Source organism: Protopterus annectens, chromosome 9.part0, assembly GCF_019279795.1.
Source record: "Protopterus annectens isolate FY-2018-M chromosome 9.part0, PAN1.0, whole genome shotgun sequence".
Taxonomy (NCBI): domain Eukaryota; kingdom Metazoa; phylum Chordata; order Ceratodontiformes; family Protopteridae; genus Protopterus; species Protopterus annectens.
Window position 1 is genome coordinate 586,535,748 of NC_056743.1, and position 22,500 is coordinate 586,558,247.

Here is a 22,500-nt window from a genome sequence, read left to right on the forward strand (position 1 = left end):
ACAGTGATAGAGCCTTGAGGCATTCTGCAAAGGACATTCTACTTAAGCCCTGTAATCTTTTAGTGGTAACCTCTATGTACGTTTCAATTGTTGGATATGTCTGGTTAGGTACATACCAAAGGGGGGGGGGGGGGGATGCTCTCAATGACAGGTCTGATGAATGCTAAATACAGTGGAACAATGACTTCCTTGGACTTAGATGCCATACCTTTGTTTATAAGTTGTGAAACATGGAACAATTTCCTCACTACTACAGGACAGATGATGTTTAAAGGCTAAATTACTATCTATGTGTATCCTTAAGTCCCTGACTACTGGGTCAAGTCTAAGGGGTGTGTTATTAAAATGACAGTTACCAGGGTGGATGACTTTGCAAAGGAAACTATTACGCATTTCTTGGTATTATGTCAGAAGCCTTGGCCAGGTCAAGGTAGGCAGTGTGAACCATTTTACCCTCATCCATTGCTTTGGTGACCTTCTCAAAGAAGTCCACCAGGCTGACTACGCATGATCTGCCCTTGACAAAACCAAACTGGGTTGGGTCCAGTGTCTGTAGGGTCACTATATCACTATTGATCATGTCCATGATGATTCTTTCCATGACTTATAGTACAGCACACAAGACAAGAAATCACTTCTGCTTGTATTATTCTTTATTGTCATTATACTAGCTGAATGGGATAAAGGTCATCACTAGGTGACTACTGACAGCATGGAGCTACCATATTTTTGCTGCATTAATCCTGCCTTTGTCAGTCATGTGTGGAATTTAGGTGGGAGGAAGGGCTCAGTAATATCTAAGTGTTATACTGTTTGACTGAATTACTCCGGTCCTCTCCTTAACGATGATAATGAGTCTGTGTTACATAACAGCTGCACAATGTAATATAATGAATGCCTACTCAACAGGTAATGTGCAACAATTCTCACCTGTGTCTGAGCATGCATAACTTTGCAGTAACGAAAGACAGGTCATTATCACATTAGCAATAAGGGCTGTTACAATATAGCACTGAGTCATTATCACTTTGCTGGGAAAAGTCACAGCTGCTGTTACTATTATTCATATAAGCAGAAGTAACTTTGATGAATGCACAAGCCAGGTTGTGTTTTTTTTTCTCTGCTTGGAGTCATTGCAATCAACTCCCCTCATTCTTCACTTGCTTGTTATTTAATATAGTTGTATCAAATTGAGCATGCATATCTCAACTGTAAAATTAATTATGCATGTCTTAGTCTGTAGCACAAAGCAACAGTAATTATTTAAAAAAATATATATTTTTTCTAGTGCATTTATACATTGTTGATTCTATTTATGTAGATTCCACATGAAAAGAGTTATAAGAACTTTTAATATCAATGCTCCAATTGGAAGTTAAAATCTTCAATAACAATTTTACATATAGTAAAGATTTTGGTTGGGGATACTGGATCACATAATCAGACTGTTAAATCTAATTATATAATTCATGGTTATGGATCAATTAATCAGACACTGATGATGATGGTGGTGAAACTGAGGCACAGTCTGGGGGTGCAGAGGTTGAATCTGACACAGATGTTGACATCCAGACACCCACATCTTTTTCCCTGGACAGAGCCAGTAAGCCCATGCCTACCCAGTCTACTGAGCCGACAGGTGGAGGGCAAGGACATTGAGCAGGGAAGTGTGGCTACTGCTTCTTCTGCTGTCCATTGGTGAGTGTACAGTCCACACCCAGACATGGCAGGCCATGGGGTTGTGATCCTTTGCATTCTTGCATTTCAGTGAAGGGCGCATGTTCCTGCAGACATCAGTCATGCTCAGGTAGCAGCACTGCATCTGGCCTTGGGCATGGAAGTGCTAGTGAAATCACAATTGCTTTTACCTATAAGGCAATGACAATATCCACACTAATAGTATGCCCTTTCTGTGCCCCCTTGTCAGTCATTGTGTGTAATTTGTTGTTTTCACAGGTAGTAGGTATGTACCTCTGAAGCGTCATCACCACTTATGTACCTAAAGCAAAGACTACTGCCCCTGTGGATAGGAAAGAAGATTTGGATGGGCTAACCAGGTAATGCATATGAGATATATATATATATATATATATCTCATATGCATTACCTGGTTAGCCCATCCAAATCTTCTTTCCTATCCACAGAATATGTATATATATATATATGTATAGATATATATATATATAGATATATATATAGATATATATATGTATATATATATATATATAGATATATATATAGATATAGATATATATATATATATATATACACACACACACACACACACACACACAGATATGTAGTCTTCCAATACATCTGTCAAACATCAGTAGTAATCTTTCCTCTGCAGGTTTGTCCACCTACTGACATGGCTTCACGATCAGGAGAACGACAAGTTAAAGTGTGGGTATGTGGCTATTCCTGCATACACTAGGCTGCCAGCCATGCCTCCAAAACTGAACACCGGTACAACTTGAGCTTCCCCACATCCAGTGTGAAGGTATACTGGATTGCAAGAAGAGGTATACACTGGAGCGGACTACTGCAGTTGTTGGAAGAGAAGTGTTCCATCTACCCTGACATTCTTATGCTGCACATTGGAGGGAATGAGGACATCAGTGAATCACTCAGAAGGCTACGGTTTCAAATCACAGAAATTTTTAAAGACCTGAAGTCTTGGTGGCCACGTTGTCATTTTGTATGGTCCGATACAATTCCTCGACAGATATGGAAAACAGAAAACAGTCAACGGGGCAGCTCACAAGGCCAGACGTTTACAAAATGGGTTCATGCATGGCTTGATGTACAGGGTCAGTGGATCTACAATCTGTCCTGAGAGCATCACCGCGGAAGGTGTTCCCCTGTTCAGAAGGGATGGCGTTCACCTAAATGAGGAGGGCATTGCGTTGTTCTTGACCGACCTCCACAATGGCATGAGGAGAGCTATGCAGGATTGCTAACATGCAGCTTGTGAGAAGAATGGAAAACACCCATGAACAAGAAGGACCAGTATAGTAAGTAAAAAGTACAGTTGTGTACACTTACCATAAATGTAGATGTTAGAGTGTATTCACTGTTGCAGTCATTAAATTTGGGTAATCTGCTGGCAGGTTGCCCTCAGTCGGCCTGAATAACAAAGTCTTGGGTCCTTCATCGGTTGCTGTCTCCTCTTCCATGGCACTAGGTCGTCAGGGGTATAAAACATGCAGCCGACGCCATTTTAATCAGTTTTCTTGCCACAGATGTCAGGTGCCCCCCAAATGGTGAGCAAAAATATACATACAAGCTGTAAATATATAAATGCACTTTAGAAACATAAAATTTACCTTCAACTAAAAGCAAATACACCACAAAGGATTTTGAGCATAGTGAAGGAAAGAAAAGGTATAGAAAAAAGTACAGATTTGTACCTACCATAACTGTAGATGTTTGAGTGTTCACACTGCTGCAGTCATTACAGTTCGGTTATCCTGCCATCAGGCGGTCCCACAATCGGCCCGAATTTCAAGGTCTTGGTCCGGCGTCGGTTGCTGTCGCTTCTTCCCTGACGTCAGTGCGCCAGGAGTATATAAGATGCATCCAATGCCATTTTCTTCAGTTTTTCTTGCCCCAGATGTCAGGTGCCCCCTAATAGGTAGGCAATACATATTGCTAATGAAAAATATACAATAAAAACAATACCTTCAGTTACCATCAAATACACCCCAGGGATGTATAGGATAGAAAGGTACAGATAAGTCTACCTAGTTCAGAGGGGATGGAGGGCGGGTAACCTGGACTGCAACAGTGTGAACACTAACATCTACATTTATGGTAGGTAGAAATCTGTACTATGTTCGTGTTACACTGCTGCAGTCATTACACTTGGGTAGAATCCCAAAGCTGAGGTTGGGAGGCTAGTCTATAAAGAGTTAGGATTGGCTATGAGGCCCTGCAGAGGCAAATCCTGCTCTGGATTTAGAGTAAAGAGGCAGGTGGTAATGCTTGGTAAAGGTGTGCACTGAACTCCAAGTTCCAGCCTCCAAAATTTCCTTGGTAGGTACTCCTCTGAGAAAGGCTGTTGAAGTGGCTGTTGCCCTGGTGGAATGAGGCCTAATGTTATTTGGGACTGAATTTCCATGCTGTGTGTAGGAGTATCGAATACAGTGTCCTATCCATTTGGATATAGTCCACTTTGAGATAGCCTTGCCCTGTGATCCTGCAGCATATGCTACAAACAGTTGCTCAGTTTTCCTGAAAGCCTTTGTTTTGTCCAAGAAGAAGCGTTAACTGCCTGTGTATGTCCAAATAATGCAGAAGTTTCTCCCCTTTATTCTGGGGGTTTGGATAAAAAAGTTGGCAAATAGATGGTATTGGTTAAGAGACACACTAGATACCACCTTTGGCATAAAGGTAGGGTTTGTCCTTAAAGATACCCTGTCCTGATGAAAAATTATAAAAGGTTCCACTGCCATTAATGCCTGTAGCTCTGAGACCCTTCATGCTGAAGTTACTGCCAGGAGTAGAGCTGTTTTCCATGATAAAAATTTTAGATCGGCTGTATTGGCTGGCTCAAAAGGTGGTAGGGTCAGTTTTTCCAAAACAAAATTGAGGTCCCAAGGTGGTGTTGGTGCTCTCCGGGGCGGTCTTATGTTTTTAGCCCCTCTGAGGTACTGCATTAGCAAGGGATGAGAGAATAAAGGGGGATCTGTGTTGTAATGTGCTGAAATGGCAGAGGCGTGGATCTTAATTAATGAGAAAGATAGGCCTCTGTTCAGCATCACAGTTAAGTATTGCAAAATCTGAGGAATGTTTGGAACAAGAGGGTCAAGGCTTTGAGCCTGGTTCCAGGCGCAGAATCTCTTCCATTTTTCTGAGTAAGCTTTCCTGGTGCTAGGTCTCCTGGCCTCCAAAATGACATCCATAACAGCTTTAGAGAGAAGTGTTGTCTGTTTGGCTAATGTATCTGCCATGCAGCCTGGTTTAGGCTTTTGAGCTGACCATGCAGGATCTGATTGTTTTGTTGAGTCAGAAGGTGTGGAATTTGAGACAAAATCCATGGTGGGCCTTGAGCCAGGTTCCTTAACATAGGGTACCAGTGCTGGTGTGGCCACTCTGGAGCAATCAGGATCACCTCTGGTTTTTCTTGTCTGGCTTTTAGGAGTACCTTTGAAAGGAGAGGCAGTGGCGGGAAGGCATAAATTTTTAAGTTTCTCCAGCTGAACAAAAGAGCATCCACTTTCCATGCTTGTTTGTGATAAGTCTTTGTGCAGAATTTTTGTAGTTGGCAATTCAGTGGGGAGGCAAAAAGATCTATGTCTGGGCATCCCCATTTTTGCGTTACCATGCTGAAGATTTGTGGATTCAATTTCCATTTGTGAGGGTCCACGATATTTCTGCTTAGGTCATCTGCCAGAGTATTTTTCTTTCCTGGCAGGAATCGTGCTTGCAGGTGAACTTGAGACGTTAGAGCTGTGTTCCACAAGGTCATGGCTTGCCTGCATAGGGGATAAGAATGACTGCCCCCTTGCTTGTTTATGTACCACATTACTGTGGTGTTGTCTGTCTTTAGTAGTAATTGTCCTGGATGTAGAAGGTCCTTGAAAGCTGTTAGGGCATTTTGAACAGCCAACATCTCTTTTTGATTGATGTGAAGATGCATCTGGTCTGTGGTCAACTTGCCCTGAATGCATTTTCCTGCTATGTGTGCTCCCCAGGCGTAATCCGAAGCATCTGTTAGAGTTTGCCTGGCTGTGGGTTGGGTAAAAGGCTGACCCTTGTTTAGGTGACATGCCTGTGCCCACCATCGAAACTCCTGTTGTAGGCAGGGAATCACTGGTATTACTGTTTCTAAACTGTGAGAGTGTTGAGTCCAAACACTTCAGGTACCACTGTAATTTCCTCATATGCAGTCTGGCATATGGTATTAGTAGTATGCAAGATGCCATGAATCCAGGGCCTGCAGAAATTTTCTTGCAGGGAGATGGGACTTTCTTGCCAGCAATTGAAAATATTGAGTTAGTTGAACTTGTTTGTCTGGTGTGAGGTAAGCCATCTGGGCCGTTGTATTTAAGCTGGCAACCAGGAATATAATCTGTTGCGAGGGCACTAGTTTTGACTTCTTTTCGTTTACTGTGTACCCTAGAGAAATTAGCAACCTTTTTACAAATGCCAGATGCTGTAGAAGAATGTCCTTTGTCTCTGCTTGAATGAGGCAGTCGTCCAGATATGGATATATTTTAATCCCTTTTTGTCTGCAAAATGCAATTACTGGTGCCAGGCATTTTGTGAAGACCCTGGGCGCAGTAGATAAGCCAAAGGTCAGAGCAGAGAATTGGTAGTGCATTGTACCAGCTTTGAATCTGAGGTATCTTCTGCAATTTTGTCTGATAGGGAAAGGCAGGTATGCCTCTGAGATCCAGAGTAACAAGCCAAGCCTTCTTGCCCAGCATGGGTAGAAGCTGCTGTAATGTCAACATTTTGAATTTCGGAATATCCAGGTAAGTATTCAGAACTGAAAGGTCTAGTATGGGCCTCCAGGCCTTGTCCTTTCTGGGGACCAGGAAGAGTCTCGATTAAAATCCTTGTCCTTGTTCATGTTGTGGTACTTTTTGAATAGCTCTCATGTCCATGAGGGCTGAAATTTGTTTTTGTGCCTCTGCCCATTGATGTTGTGGCAGGTCTGGCATTCCTTTTAGCCTTGGTAAAGTATGAAAGTGGAACCTGTAACCTTGAGAGACAATATTTAGTATCCATTTGTCTTGGGTGATTGTTTGCCAGTTTTGAGAAAAAAGTGCTAGTTTTCCCCCTAAGGGGGCTTCCAAAAGGGACGTGCTTGGCATACGGAGAGGAAAGTCATTGTGACTGTTTCATGTACGGTAGAGACTTGTTCTCACCTCCTTTTGGGGTTGAGGTGCCCCGCTGTCGTCTGTTTGAGCCTTGGGGTTGAGATCTGCCTCTTGGGCGTCTGTATCTGCCTCTCTGTGGCCTGTCTGACACTGGAAAGGACCAATTCTTTGTTGGCCAATTTCTGCTAAACCGAGGTGGCTGTGCCTGTAAAAAAATCCTTAACTGTTTGCATAGGTTTAGCTTTATCCTCCATTTCCTTTAACACCTCTTCTGCCTTAACACCAAACAAGGTATCATGCTGTAAAGGAGCATCCAATAACTTTGCCTTAACATGAATAGGTAAACTCTGTTCTTTTAACCAAGCATGTCTTTGAATCACAGAACCTGTAACTGCGGCTCTACAAGAGGCCTCTAAAGAATCAAAACCACACTGCAGAGTAAGTTTTCCCACCTGCTCAACTGCATGCAATAAATCCTGCATTTCTTTACAATCAGGAGCTTCTGAGCTTGCAAGCATTTTCTGTTTTAACTGAGCCATTAAATATTGTTGGTACTTAAGCATGTGGAACTGGCAATTTAAAGCTTTTACTGCTAAAGTTGCAGAAGTGTATACTTTCTTCCCCCATCTATCCAAAGCTCTGGAATCTCTGTCAGAGGGTACTGGATTTTTTGCAATGGAAGCCTTAACCCCATTTGGACCCCGGGAAATAGTTTCTGGATCAGCAGAAGTGTTTCTGTATAAAACTTGAGAGTCAGGGACTCTATAATACCTATCTGGCTTGGCTGGAGCAGGGGGCAAAGAAACAGGAGATAAGCTGGATTCAGAGAACACATCATCCACAATATCTAGCACAGGCGGAATAGCCAGGGGCCTTGTGCTGAGGCAATAAAAGGAAATCCCTGAGCCTTTTCTTGGATTCTGAGTAATCCTGACTTCCCAATGGAAATGCTCCCTCATGGTATGCAACGTTTCCCCAAAAGAATAATCCTCAGGAGGAGAGGCTGAAGGGACAGATTCTTCAGCATCAGAGTCCTCATAGGGGGTAGAGAGTATCCCTGGTGTGAAGAGAAATCAGAGGAAATGGAAACCTGATCAGAGGAATCATAGTCTGTATCCTGCCTAGGCCTTTTTTCAGGAGGGGGATGGGAACCCCCGATTAGAGTAATGAGGTCTTCAGACATTTTAAGCATCTGCTTCTTAGGCATGGAGGACTGTCCAGGAGAATGCTGTAATTGTTTCTTTGTCTAATGGTACCTTTGTCTTGGATGTTGTTTTAATGGTAAGTTGTGAAGGTCTGAAAACACCCTCAGAAGCCGATGCCTGCTCAGCGGCTCCGGACCCATCTGAGGGATTAGTTTCTGTAGGCCCAATACCTTGAGTTTCCAGAGGCCTAGTTGTCTCCACGTGGGAGTCGGAAGCGGCCTGTGGCTCTGAGGTAGCGGGTGTCATAGGCTGCAAAAGCGCCTCACTGAGAACCGGCGACTGGCCTAGAAGAGGTTTTGTCGTCGGTTTTGGACCTCGGATGCCTGTCTTTATCCTTGTCTTTGCGTTTTTTCGGTATTGAGGTCGTCGGTTGATCCGACGACATAGTATAAGTGAACCTTCGGCCAAAGTAGTGCAAAGCAAAATCAAAACGTCTTTTTATAGTGTGTTTGTTAAATCGAGCACAAAATACACAACTAGTGACGTCGTGATCAGGGCCTAGGCATGGAATACAGTAAGAGTGGAAGTCCTTATGTGGTATTTGCCTCCCACAAGAAATACAATTATTAACTTTTTCTGACATCGGTCTGAGGCAAGAAAAAAGTTTCCCCAACGGGGTACTTAGCTTTAGTGAAGACTTCAGATCTGAAATTCGACTTCAAAAATCTCAGGAGTCGGCCGACCGGCACTTGCGAACTGCTTCTGCTTTGGGCACCGCGAGGCAAGAAAGACTGAAGAAAATGGCGTCGGATGCATCTTATATACCCCTGGCGCACTGATGTCAGGGAAGAAGCGACAGCAACCGACGCCGGACCAAGACTTTGGAATTCGGGTAGACTGTGGGACCGCCTGACGGCAGGATAACCCAAGTGTAAGACTTTCTTAGAGATTTGGTCCTCTAAGTAGAATCTTAGTGGTCTATGTACCTCCAATGAATGCAGAATCTGCTCCGCCTTGTTCTGCGGATTTGGGAAAAAAGTTGGCAGGTGAATGCTCTGGTTAAGAGCCAGACTGGATACCACCTTAGGCATAAAAGAAGGATTGGCCCTGAGGGCCACCCTGTCCAGGTAAAAAATAATGAAAGACTCCACTGCCATGAGAGCCTGTAGTTCTGAAACCCTTCTAGCTGAAGTAACTGCCAAAAGAAAAGCCGTCTTCCAAGAAAGAAATTTTATATCTGCAGTAGCTGCTGGTTCAAAAGGAGGCAGGATGAGTTTTTCCAGCACAAAACTGAGGTCCCATGCAGGAGTTGGTGCTCTCCTGGGAGGCCTTAAATTTTTGGCCCCTCTGAGGTACTGTTTTAGCAGTGGATGAGAAAAGACAGGAGGCTCTGTATTGTAATGAGCCGAGATGGCAGAGGCATGGATTTTTATTGAAGAAAAAGACAGGCCCTTGTCAAGCATCTCAGTTAAGTATTGTAAAATCTGAGGAATAATGGGCTTTGCTGTATCTATTCCTTGTGCTTTGTTCCAAGCACAGAATCTCTACCATTTATCAGCATAAGATTTTCTAGTACTAGGCCTTCTGGCTTCCAAAATGACATCCATCACAGGTTTACTGAAAGATATGGTTGGTAAAATTAGTTGATTAGCCATGCTGCAAGATTCAGAGTTTGGAGCAGAGTGTGCAGATTTGATAGTTCTGCTGAGACAACAGGTGAGGTGTTTGAGGCAAGTACCATGGAGGAAGGTGTGACATATTCCTTAGAAGCGGGTACCAGTGTTGGAGAGGCCAGTCCGGAGCAATTAGAATCATCTTTGTTTTTTCCTGTCTGACTTTTAGTAAGACCTTGGTGAGTAGAGGCAGAGGGGGAAAGGCATAGACTGATAGATATTTCCAGCTGAAGGATAGAGCATCCAATTTCCATGCTTTTTTGTGATGAGTTCTTATGCAGAATTTGTCCACCTGATGGGTCTATTTGCCTCTCCCCAAAACTATGTCTGGGCTTCCCTATTTCTGTGTTAATATGCTGAAGATTTGTGGATCCAGTTTCCATTCGTGTGGGTCCATAAGAGTTCTGCTTAGGTTGTCTGCCAGAGTATTTTGCTTTCCTGACAGGAATTGAGCTTGAAGATGTATTTGGTAAGTCAAGGCTGTGTTCCACAAGGCCATGGCTAGTCTGCAAAGGGAGTAGGAATGGGTACCCCCCCTGCTTGTTTATGTACCACATAACTGTGGTGTTGTCTGTCTTTATCAGTAGTTGTCCTGGATGAAGTAAGTCCTTGAAGGCTATCAGAGCATTCTGAACAGCTAGCATTTCTTTCTGGTTGATATGTAGATGCATTTGGTTTGGGCTCCATTTGCCCTGAATGCATCTCCCTGCCAGGTGGGCCCTCCAAGCATAGTCTGGTGCGTCTGTAGTTAGGGTTTGGGTAGAAGGGTGTAGAGTAAATGACAGTTCCCTGCTTTGGTGACATGTCTGCCCACCAAAGAAACTCCTGTTGCTGGCAGGGAATGAAAAGAATTATTGTTTCCAGGCTGTGACAATGTTGACTCCATAAGCTTTTTAGGCACCATTGAAGTTTCCTCATATGCAGTCTCGCATATGGAATTAGTAGAATGCAGGATGCCAAGAACCCCAAAGCCTGCAGAATTTGTCTTGCAGATAGCTGGGTTTTTGTTGCCATTTGTTTGAAGTATGTTGTCAATTGCATGTGTTTGTCTGGTGTGAGGTAAGCCATCTGGGCAGTTGTATTCAAGCTTGCACCCATGAATGTGTAATCATTTGAGAGGGTACCAGTTGTGATTTATTTTCGTTTATGGTGTACCTTAAGCATGCTAGAAGCCTTTTTACAAACGCCAGATGTTGAAGAAGCATGTCCTTGTCCTCTTGCCTGAATGAGACAATAGTCCAGATAAGGATAAATTTGAATGTTTCTTTGTCTGCAGAATGCAATTACTGGTGCCAGGCACTTTGTAAAGACCATGGGCGCAGCAGATGAGCCAAAGGGCAGTGCAGAGAATTGGTAATGCAAAAAGCCTGCTTTGAAGTGGAGGTATCTTCTGCAAGATTCCCTTATTGGGATATGCAGGTATGCCTCTTAAGTCTAGAGTTACCAACCAGGCATTCTTACCTAGCATAGGCAGTAGCTGTTGTAAAGTCAGCATTTTGAATTTTGGAATGTCAAGGAATGTGTTCAGAATTGATAAGTCCAGTACTGGACGCCATGATGTCTTTTCTGGGAACCAGGAAAAGTCTTAAATAAAATCTTTGCACTTTTTCATTTTCTAGTACCGGCTCAATAGCCCCCATATCCATGAGGAACATGACTTGTTTCTGGGCCTCTGCCCACTGATTTTGTGGCAGAGCTGGCCATCCGTTTGGAATTGGCAAAGTGTGGAAATGAAATCTGTACCCAGAGGATACTATGTTTAATACCCACTTGTCCTGGGTAATTAACTGCCAATTTTGTGCATGAAGTGCTAGTTTTCCCCCTAAGGGGGCTGCCAAAATATAAGTGCTTGGAGATGGTAAAGGAAAGTCATTGAGACTGCTTACTGTAGGGTTGTGCTTTACCACCTCCAGATTTGGAGGTGGAGGCACCCAATTGCTTTGACCTGTAAGATCCCTGTGATTGATACTGGAGCCTTTGGAGCGCCTGGGTTTGCCCTGAGTGGCTCTGTTGGACACAGGAAAGGACCAATTCTTAGTAGGCCAGTGCCTACTGAACCTGGGTGGCTGCATTTGCAAGAAATCTTTTACTGTTTGCATAGATTTGGCTTTGTCTTCCATTTCCTTTAAACCCTCTTCTGCCTTATCACCAAACAGACTATCCTGCTGTAAAGGGGCATCCAGCAATTTAGCTTTAACATGATCAGGCAGATTTTGCTCCTTCAGCCAGGCATGCCTTCTTATCACAGATCCAGGTACGGCGGCCCTGCAAGAGGCCTCCAGTGAATCAAAACCACAATGCAAAGTATGCTTTTCCAACCTGTTCTGCTGAATGCAATAAATCCTGTAACTCACTATTTTCCACACAATCAGAAATCAACATCATTTTCTGTTTCAGTAAGCCCATAACACGCTGTTGATATTTAAGCATATGAAACTGGCAGTTTAAAGCCCTGACTGCCAAGGTTGCAGACGTATAAACCATCTTACCCCATCTATCCAGCACCCTGAAATCTCTATCAGAAGGGGTAGGATTTTTGGCTGTAGAAGCCTTAACACCCTTGGGACCCTGAGAAATAGTCTCAGGATCAGCAGCAGGATTTCTGAAAAGAAATTTGTGGGAGTCGGGAACCCTGTAATATATGTCTGGCTTACTAGGAGCCAGAGGCAGGGAATCAGGAGCCATGCTTGATTCCGAGAACACATCAACAATATCCAATACAGGAGGCATTGCCAAAGGCCTATGCTGAGGAAGAAGAAAATCCCTAAGCCTCTTTTTTGATTCAGAGAAGTCCCGACTCTCCCAGTGAAAATGTTCCCGTAAAGTATGCAAAGTCTCTCCAAAAGAGTAATCCTCAGGAGGAGGTGCAGATGGGATGGATTCCTCTGCATCAGAATCCTCATAAGGTGGAACAGAAAATTCCTGACCAGAAGAGGAATCAGAAGAAATGGAAACCTGATCTGAAGATTCATAATCTGTGCTCTTGGGGGGGGGGGGGTTGGGAACCCCTGTTCAAGGTAAATAAATCCTCAGCCATTTTGATAATTTGTTTTTTAGGCATAGGGGCCTGAGCACATGGCTCATGCGTCGGTTTTTCAGACATAGAAGATGGTTTTGACCTTGTTTTTGTTGATGGCGTCGGTTTAATATAAAAATGTTGAGGCCTGAAAACACCCTCAGAAGCCGGTGCCTGCTCAGCGGCTCCGGACCCTTCCAAGGGAGACATATCCACGGGTTCAATACTTTGCGAATCTCGCAGCATACCGGACTCCGAATGGGTCTCGGTAGAGGTCTGTGACTCAAAAGTAGCGGGTATCAGGGGCTGCGAAAGCACCACATCGAACCGGTGACTAGCTTAGGAGAAGCTTAGTCAGTTTTGGACCCTGACAGTCTGTCTCTGTCTTTTTCCTTGTGTTTTTTGTGAACTCCGGTAGTCGGACTGCTAACCGATGACATTTCAGGGTGGTTAAATTTTGAACCAAAATATTTAGAAACAAAAATATATCAACGCTTAATAGTGCATTGGCTAAATTTAGCCCAAAACCGACAGCAAGGCACGTTGTGATCAGGGCCTAGGCAAGGAATACAGTACAAATGAAAATCCTTATGAGGTACTTGCTTCCCACAAGTAAAGCAATTATTAACTTTTACTGACATAGGTAAGGAGAAAGAAAAAGTTCCCCCAATGGGGTACTTAGCATTAGTTTGAAGACTTCAGTTCTGAAACTCGAAAACGAAAATTTCAGGAGTCAGCTGACCGGCACTTGCGAACTGCTTCTGCTTCAGACACCGCGCGGCAAGAAAGACGGATTAAAATGGCGTTGGCTGCTAGTTTTATACCCCTGATGACCTGACGTCAGGAAGAGGAGACCGCAATCGATGCAGGACCCAAGACTTTGTTACTCAGGCTGACTGAGGGCAACCTGCCAGCAGATTACCCAAATGTAATGACCGCAACAGTGAAACACGAAGAACATCACTATGAAATGAGTTGTATAAACTATATTTCTCTGAGTTTGGCAAATAACTGTAGTAAGGAGCTGGTGAGGAAAGAAAGTATAACTGTGTACCTACCATAAATGTAGATGTTCGAGTGTATTCACTGTTGCAGTAATTACACTTGGGTTATCCTGCTGGCAGGCTACCCGCAGTCGGCCTGAATTCCAAAGTCCTGGTCCGGCGTCAGTTGGTGTCGCCTCTTCCCTGACGTCAGTGCGCCAGGGGTATATAAGATGCAGCAGATGCCATTTTCTTCAGTTTTTCTTGCCCCAGAAGTCAGGTGCCCCCAAAAGGGTAGGCTAAAAACATGGCTTATAAAGAGCATGCACTAAAATAAACAATACCTTCATCTACAAGCAAATACACCACATAGGTTGTATAGAACAGAGAAGTACAGATAAATCCCAGCAAAGAAAGGGGGATGGTGGGTGGGTAACCTGGACTGCAACAGTGAATACACTCTATCTACATTTAAGGTAGGTACACACCTGTACTATGTTCGTGTTTCACTATTGCAGTCATTACACTTGGGATGAATCCCAAAGCTGAGGTTGGGCAGCTGGGTCTAAATAGAATTAGGAGTGGCTATGAGGCCCTGCAGAACTGCAGGGGCAAAGCCTGCGCTGGATTTAGAGTAAAGAGCTAAGTGGTAGTGCTTGGTAAAAGTGTGCACTGAACTCCAAGTCGCAGCCTCCAAAATTTCCTTGGTTGGTACTCCTCTGAGAAAGGCTGCTGATGTGTCTGCTGCCCTGTCGAATGTGGCCTAATGCCCATAGGCACTGATTTGCCATGCTGTGCATAGCAGAAACGAATGCAGTGTCCTATACATTTTGAAATAGTCTGCTTTGAAATAGCCTTTCCTTGTGATCCTGCAGCATGTGCTACTAAAAGTTGCTCAGTCTTTCTGAAAGTCTTAGTTTTGTCCAAGTAGAAGCATAGCTGCCTGTGTATGTCCAAGGAATGCAGAAGTCTCTCCCCTTTTATTCTGGGGATTTGGATAAAAAGTAGGCAAATGAATGGTTTGTAAGAGCCACACTGGATACTACCTTTGGCATAAATGATGGATTTGACCTTAGAGAAACCCTGTCCGGATGGAAAATAAAAGGTTCCACTGCCATTAATGCCTGTAACTCTGACACTCTTCTTGAAGTTATTGCTAGAAGCAGAGCTGTTTTTCATAAGAATTTTATCTCTGCTGTATTGGTTGGCTGAAAAGGAGGCAGTGTGAGCTTTTCCAAGACAAAATTGAGATCCCATGCAGGTATTGGTGCTCTCCTTGGAGGTCTTATGTTTTTGGCCCCTCTGAGGTACTGCCTTAGCAGTGGATGTGAAAAAAATAGGTGGTTCCATATTGTAATGAGCTGAAATGGCAGAGGCATGGATCTTAATTGATGAGAAGGATAGGCCCTTGTCCAGCATCTCAGTTAGGTATTGTAAAATCTGAGGGATATTTGGAACAAGCGGTTCAATTCCTTGTCCCTAATTCCAAGCACAGAATCTCTTCCATTTTTCTGCATAAGATTTTCTGGTGCTGGGCCTCCTGGCTTCCAAAATGACATCCATAACTGCTTTAGAGAGAGAGGTGTGCTCTGAGTGGTTATATTACTCACCATGCAGTCAGATTTAAGGTTCTGAGTTGGCTGTGCAGGATCTGATTCTTTTGTTGGGTCAGAAGATGAGGAATTTGTGGTGAAGTCCAGGCTGGGCCTTCAGACAAGCTCTTTAGGATTGGGTACCAGGGCAGGCGTGGCCAGTCTGTGGCAATAAATCATTTTTGGCTTCTCTTGTTTGACCTTTAGGAGTACCTTGGGGAGGAGAAGCAGTGGTAGAAAGGCATAAACTGTCAGGGTTTTCCAGCTGAATGACAGAGCATCCACCTTCCATGCTTGTCTGTGTTAAGTCCTTGTGCAGAATCTCTGTAGTTGACAGTTGTGAGGGGAGGCAAATAGATCTATGTCTGGGCATCCTGATTTCCTTATCATGCTGAAGACTTGTGGATCTAGTTTCCACTCGTGAGGGTCCATGAGGTTTCTGCTTAGTTCGTCTGCCAGAGCATTTGTCTTTTCTGGCAGGAATTGTGCTTGCAGATGCACTTGATAGGTCAATGCTGTGTTCCACAAGGTCAAGGCTTGCCTGCAGAGGGGGTAGGAATGTGTGCTCCCTTGCTTGTTTATGTACCACGACTGTAGTTTTGTCCTTCTTTAGCAATAGTTGTCCTGGATGGAGTAGATCCTTGAAGACTGTCAGGGCATTCTGTACAGCTAGCATCTCTTTTTGATTGATATGAAGATGCATTTGGCTTGCAGGCCACGAGCCCTGAATACATTTTCCTGCCATGTGTGCTCCCCAGGCAAAATCTGATGCATCTGTTGTTAGTGTCTGCCTGGCTGTGGGTAAAGTGAATGTCTGTCCCTTGTTGTGGTGACAGGCCAGTGCCCACCATCAAAACTCCTGTTGCAGGCAGGGAATGAGAGTAATTATTTTTTCCAGGCTGCGGCAATGTTGAGTCCAAACACTTTTTTAGATACCACTGTAGCTTCCTCATATGCAGTCTTGCATATGGAATTAGCAGAATTCAGGATACCATGAAGTCGAAAGCCTGCAGAATTTTTCTTGCAGGTTAACTGGGTCTTTGTTGCCATCATTTGGAAGTAATGAGTCAGTTGCCTTTGTTTGTCTGGCGTGAGACCAGCCATCTGGGCAGTTGTATTTAAGCTTGTACCCATGAATATTATCTCTTGAGAGGGCACTAGTTTTGATTTCTTTTCGTTTACTGTGTACCCTAGGCAAATAAGTAATCTTTTTACAAACCCCAGATGCTTTAATAGAATGTCCTTGCTTTCTGTTTGAATAAGGCAGTCGTCCAAAGTAGGGATATATTTGAATTCCTTTTTGTCTGCAAAATGCAATTACTGATGCCAGGCATTTTGTGAAGACCCTGGGTGCAGTACATAAGCCAAAGGGCAGTGCAGAGAATTGGTAATGCATTGAGCCAGCTATGAATCTGAGGTATCTTCTGCAAGACTGCCTGATTGGGACATGCAGGTATGCCACTGAGGTCCAAATTTACGAGCCAAGCCTTCTTACCCAGCATGGGCAGAAAGTACAGTTGTGTACCTACCATAAATGTAGATGTTAGAGTGTTATTCACTGTTGCAATCATTACTCTTGGGTTATCCTGCTGGCAGGCTACCCCGCGCTCGGCCAGAATTCCAAAGTCTAGGTCCAGCGTCAGTTGCTGTCGCCTCTTCCCTGACGTCAGTGCCAGGGGTATAAAAGATGCAGCCGACGCCATTTTCTTCAGTTTTTCTTGGCCCAGATGTCAGGTGCCCCCAAAATGGTAGGCTAAAAAAAAATTATGCCGATAATTATGCATGCAGTAAAATAAACATTTTCTTCATCTACAAGCAAATACACCACATAGGTTGTATAAGATAGAGAAGTATAGGCAAGTCTCAGCAAAGAAAAGGGGGATGGTGGAGGAGTAACCTGGACTGCAACAGTGAATACACTCGAAAATCTACATTTATGGTAGGTACACAACTCGTGTTTCACTGTTGCAGTCATTACTCTTGGGTTGAATCCCAAAGCTAAGGTTGGGTGGCTGGGTCTAAATAGGATTAGGAGAAGCTATAAGGCCTTGCAGAAGTGCAGTGGCAAAGCCTGCTCTGGATTTAGAGTAGAGAGGTAAATGGTAGTGCTTTGTAAAAGTGTGCACTGAAAGTTGCAGCCTCTAAAATGTCTTTCGTTGGTACTCCTCGGAGAAAGGCTGATGCCCTGGTAGAATGAGGCCTAATGCCCTTGGGCACTGATTTGCCATGTTGTGAGTAGCAGAAAAGTACAGTTTTGTACCTACCATAAATGTAGATGTTCGAGTGTTCACCCTGCTGCAGTCATCACACTTGGGTTATCCTGTCGTCAGGCGGTCCCACAGTCGGCCGGAATTCCAAAGTCTTGGCCCGGCGTCGGTTGCTGTCGCTTCTTCCCTGACGTCAGTGCGCCAGGGGTATATATAATGCATCCAACGCCATTTTCTTCAGTTTTTCTTGCCCCAGATGTCAGATGCCCCCAAAAAGGTTCAGTAATTAGTACCAAATTGAGTAACCTCTGCACAAACACAAAATCCCTTCAGCTATAAGCAAATACATCAGTAAGGTACGGAAGAGATTTAGCCAGTAGATCAGAGGGGATGGAGGGAGGGTAACCTGGACTGCAGCAGGGTGAACACTCTTAAATTTGCATTTATGGTAGGTACAAAACTGTACTATGTTCATCGTGTTACCCTGCTGCAGTCATCACACTTGGGTTGAATCCCAAAGCTAAGGATGGGAGGAGGTATCAGAGTGTTAGTGGAGGCTATAAGGCCCTGCAGAACTGCAGTGGCAAAGCCCGCCCTAGTCTTAAAGAGGTAAGTGATAGTGTTTGGTAAAGGTGTGTACTGAACTCCAAGATGCAGCTTCTAAAATCTCCTTGGTTGGAACCCCCCTGAGAAAGGCTGTAGAAGTAGCTGTTGTCCTGGTAGAGTGGGACCTAATGGTAGCAGGAAAGTACAGTTTTGTACCTACCATAAATGTAGATGTTCGAGTGCCAATACAGCTGCAGTAATCACAGATGGGTTCTCTGCCGTCAGGCGGGTCCTCGGTCGGCCGAATTCCAAAGTCTAGGTCCGGCGTCGGTTGTTGTCGCTTTCTTTCCTGACGTCAGTGCGACAGGGGTATACAAGACACAGCTGACGCCATTTTCTTCAGTCTTTCTTGCCCCAGATGTTAGGTGCCCCCAGAAGGAAGGCAATACATACATTATATATATAGTCATGCAATGCAATATAATCAAAAATCAGTAGTTGCAAGCAAATATACCATAGAAGGATAACCCAATCAGGTTGTATGAGGAGGGGTTAGCCCCTAGGCCTTTACCAAGAGGGGAAGGAGGGAGGGAAACCTGTACTGCAGCTGTATTAGCACTCGAACATCTACATTTATGGTAGGTACAAAACTGTACTTTGCTCATCGTGCATACAGCTGCAGTAATCACAGATGGGTAGAATCCCAAAGCTACGCACAGGGTGGTAGGCACTAGGTGGAACTGGGATGAGCCAGGATGCCCTGCAACACAGCAGTGGCAAAGCCTGCTCTAGTCTTGGGAGTATAAAGGTAGGTGGTAGTGCTTGGTGAAGGTATGCACAGAACTCGAAGTGGCTGCCTCCAAAATATCTTTGGTAGGAACTCCTCTGAGGAAGGCTGTAGAGGTAGCTGTGGCCCTGGTGGAGTGGGATCTGATGCCTGTAGGGACAGATTTTCCATGAAAGGAGTAACAAAACCATATGCAGTGGCCTATCCATTTTGAAATTGTCTGTTTGGTAACTGGCTTCCCTTGAGCTCCTACAGCATAGGACACAAAAAGTTGTTCTGATTTCCTGAAAGGCTTTGTTCTGTCCAAATAATAACGTAGCTGTCTATGGATGTCTAAGGAGTGTAGCAGCCTTTCCCCTTTATTTTGAGGATTGGGGTAAAAGGTAGTTAAGTGTATGGCTTGATGTAAAGCTACCCTGGATACCACTTTAGGCATAAATGACGGGTTGGTTCGAAGGGAAACCCTGTCCTGATGGAAGATGAGAAAGGGCTGCACAGCCATGAGGGCTTGTAGTTCCAAAACCCTACGAGCTGAGGTAATGGCCAGAAGGAAAGCTGTTTTCCAGGACAAATATTGCAACTCTGTTGAGGCAGCTGGTTCAAAGGGAGGTAATGTTAATTTTTCTAGAATGTAATTAAGATCCCAGGCTGGTATTGGTTGTTTCCTAGGAGGTCTTATATTCTTAGCCCCTCTGAGGAACTGTCTTAAGAGTGGGTGAAAGAATAAAGGTGGATCAGTGTTGAATTCTGCAGAAATGGCTGAGGCATGAATTTTTATGGAGGAAAATGAAAGTCCACTGTTCAACAGCTCAGCTAGATACTGTAATATCTGAGGCAAATTCAGTTTTCTTGGATCCTGGCCTTTTTTCTCATTCCAAGAGCAAAACCGTTTCCATTTTGCGGAGTAAGCCTTTCTAGTAGATGGCCTTCTGGCCTCCAAAATGACATCCTGCACCTCTTTGGAGAGTAGGGTCTGTTGTGGTGTTAAGGAATTTTCCATGCAGCGAGATTGAGTGTTTTCAGCTGGCTGTGAAGAGTTTTGTAGCTGTGCTGAGTCAGTAGAAGAGGCATTAGAGGTAGGGACCAGGGAGGAGTATGCGTTAGGCTCCTCAGGAGAGGGTACCAGTGTTGTCTTGGCCAGTCTGGAGCAATCAGTATCATCTTTGGTCTGTCTGCTCTTGCTTTCAAGAGCACCTTGGGCAGAAGAGGCAAAGGTGGGAAAGCGTAAACTGTCCATGCTGCCCAACTGAAAGAAAGGACGTCCACTCTCCAGGCCTTTGGATGAAAGGTCCTTGAACAGAACTTTTCCAATTGATGATTCCTGTGGGAGGCGAAGAGATCTAGGTCTGGCCTTCCCCACGCTTGGATTATCTTTGTAAACACTTGAGGATGCAACTTCCATTCGTGTGGGTCTGTCATAATTCTGCTTAGGTTGTCTGCCAGTGTGTTTTCCAAACCTGGCAAGTACTGTGCTTGAAGTTCGATTTGCCATTCCAGAGCCAAGTTCCAAAGTGACATGGCTAGTCTGCACAAGGGGTATGAATGTCTTCCTCCTTGTTTGTTTATGTACCACATTACTGTGGTGTTGTCTGTTCTTATCAATAATTGCCCTGGATGCAGGAGGTCCTTGAAAACTGTAATTGCATTTATCACTGCTAGCATTTCTTTTTGATTGATGTGAAGGTGCTTTTCCTTTTAGGACCATTTGCCCTGAATGCACCTGTCTGTCATGTGCACCCCCCAGGCGTAGTCTGAGGCGTCTGTTGTGATGACTTGATTTGCTTGAGGCTTGCAGAATGGAAGACCTGTGTTTGTTTGACATGCTTGGGCCCACCATAGAAATTCCTTTTGCAAACATGGGATTATTGGTATTATTGTTTCCAAACTGTGGCTGTGTTGAGACCATAGGTTTTTTAGGTACCACTGAAGTTTCCTCATGTGCAACTTTGCATATGGGATTAAAAGAATGCAAGATGCCATGAAGCCCAGAGCCTGCAGGATTTTCCTTGCAGTGAGCCTGGTACAATTTGCTAGTATTTTGAAGTACTGAGTTAGTTGCCCCTATTTTTCTGGCGTGAGGTAGGCCATTTGGGTGTTTGTGTCCAAGTTGGCCCCAGGAAAGTTATTTTCTGAGATGGTGTTAGCCTGGATTTCTCTTTGTTGACTATGTATCCCAGAAAATTTAATAACCGTGTTACATAAGCCAGATGTTCCAGTGCTGTCCGCTTGGATCAGGCAGTCGTCCAAATAAGGGTAAATTTGTATCCTTTGAAGTCTGCAGTAGGCAATTACTGATGCCAGGCATTTCGTGAATACTCTGGGCGCAGTAGATAAGCCAAAGGGCAATGCAGAGAATTGATAGTGGATTGAACCTGCAAGAAATCTGAGGTATCTTCTGCAGCTTTGTCTGATTGGGACATGCAAGTATGCCTCCTTGAGGTCCAATGTTACCAGCCAAAATTCCTTGCCCAGCATGGGAAGAAGCTGCTGTAATGTGAGCATCTTGAATTTTGGTACGAGTAGAAATGTATTTAGGATGGATAAGTCCAAAATGGGTCTCCAGTCTGTTCCTTTCCTTGGTACCAGAAATAGTCTGGAATAAAAACCTTGACCTTGTTCGTGAGTAGGTACCTCTTGAATAGCTTTCATGTCCATGAGTTTTGAAATTTGTATTTGTGCCTCTGCCCTTTGTGTGGCAGGTTTGGCATGCCTCTCATTTTTGGAAGAGTGTGAAAATGAAATCTGTAGCCTCTGTTTATAATGTCCAGGATCCATTTGTCTGTTGTGATATGCCAATTTCTTGTAAATAATGCCAGCTTTCCTCCCAAGGGTGCTGCCAGCTGAGACTTGCTTGGCATGAAAAGGAGGAAGTCATTGGGTTTGTTTTCTGTATTGTTGTGCACTGTCTTCGCCACCTCTCGGTGCTGGAGTTTGCCATTGTTTGCCTCTATATGATCCTTGAGATTGTCCTCTGCCCCTTGTGCGCCTGTATCTACCTCTTTGGGGCTTGTCCGTGGCTGGAAAGGACCAGTTTTTAGAAGGCCAATTTCTGCTAAAACGAGGTGGTTGTACCTGTAGAAAAGCTTTGACAGTTTGCATAGATTTAGCTTTTTCTTCCATTTTCCGTAGTATCGCCTCAGCATTAGTACCAAATAGTACATCCTTTTGTAAAGGAGCATCTAGTAGTTTAGCTTTAACATGATCAGGCAAGATTTGTTCCCTAAGCCAGGTATGTCTACGAATGACTGATCCTGTAACAGCAGCTCTACTTGAGGCCTCTAAGGCATCATAGCCACATTGTAAGGTGTGTTTACCCACTTGTTCTGCACTATGCATCATATCCTGCAATTCCTTCAAATCTGGTTGTTCAGGTTGAGACATTTTATTTCTTAATTGTGATAACAGAAACTGCTGATATTTAAGCATATGGAACTGACAATTTAAGGCCCTCATGGCTAGGGTGGCCGAGGTGTATACCTTTTTTCCCCACCTTTCTAAGGATCTAGATGCTCTTTCGGAAGGTAGTGGATTCTTAGCAGTAGAGGCCTTCATTCCCTTGGGGCCCTGAGAAATGGTTTCAGGGTCAGCATTATGGCTTTTGTAAAGAAACTGGTGAGAGTTAGGAACTCTGTAGTACCTATCAGGCTTGACTGGGGCAGGAGGCAGGGAATCCGGATTAAGACAAGCCTCAGAGTAAACATCATCAAGTATGTCCAAGACAGGA

The 22,500-nt window shown here is 44.2% G+C and overlaps 1 protein-coding gene across 1 annotated transcript in view; it reads right to left on the reverse strand.

Moving 5' to 3' along the window:
* Nucleotides 1–22,500, reverse strand: part of TIA1 (TIA1 cytotoxic granule associated RNA binding protein) — a 1,460,724-nt gene that overhangs the window by 869,265 nt on the left and 568,959 nt on the right. Inside the window, exon 5 of the mRNA XM_044083128.1 lies at nucleotides 20,430–20,462. Coding sequence (XP_043939063.1) covers nucleotides 20,430–20,462 — 33 coding nt within the window. The remainder of the gene's footprint in view (nucleotides 1–20,429; nucleotides 20,463–22,500) is intronic.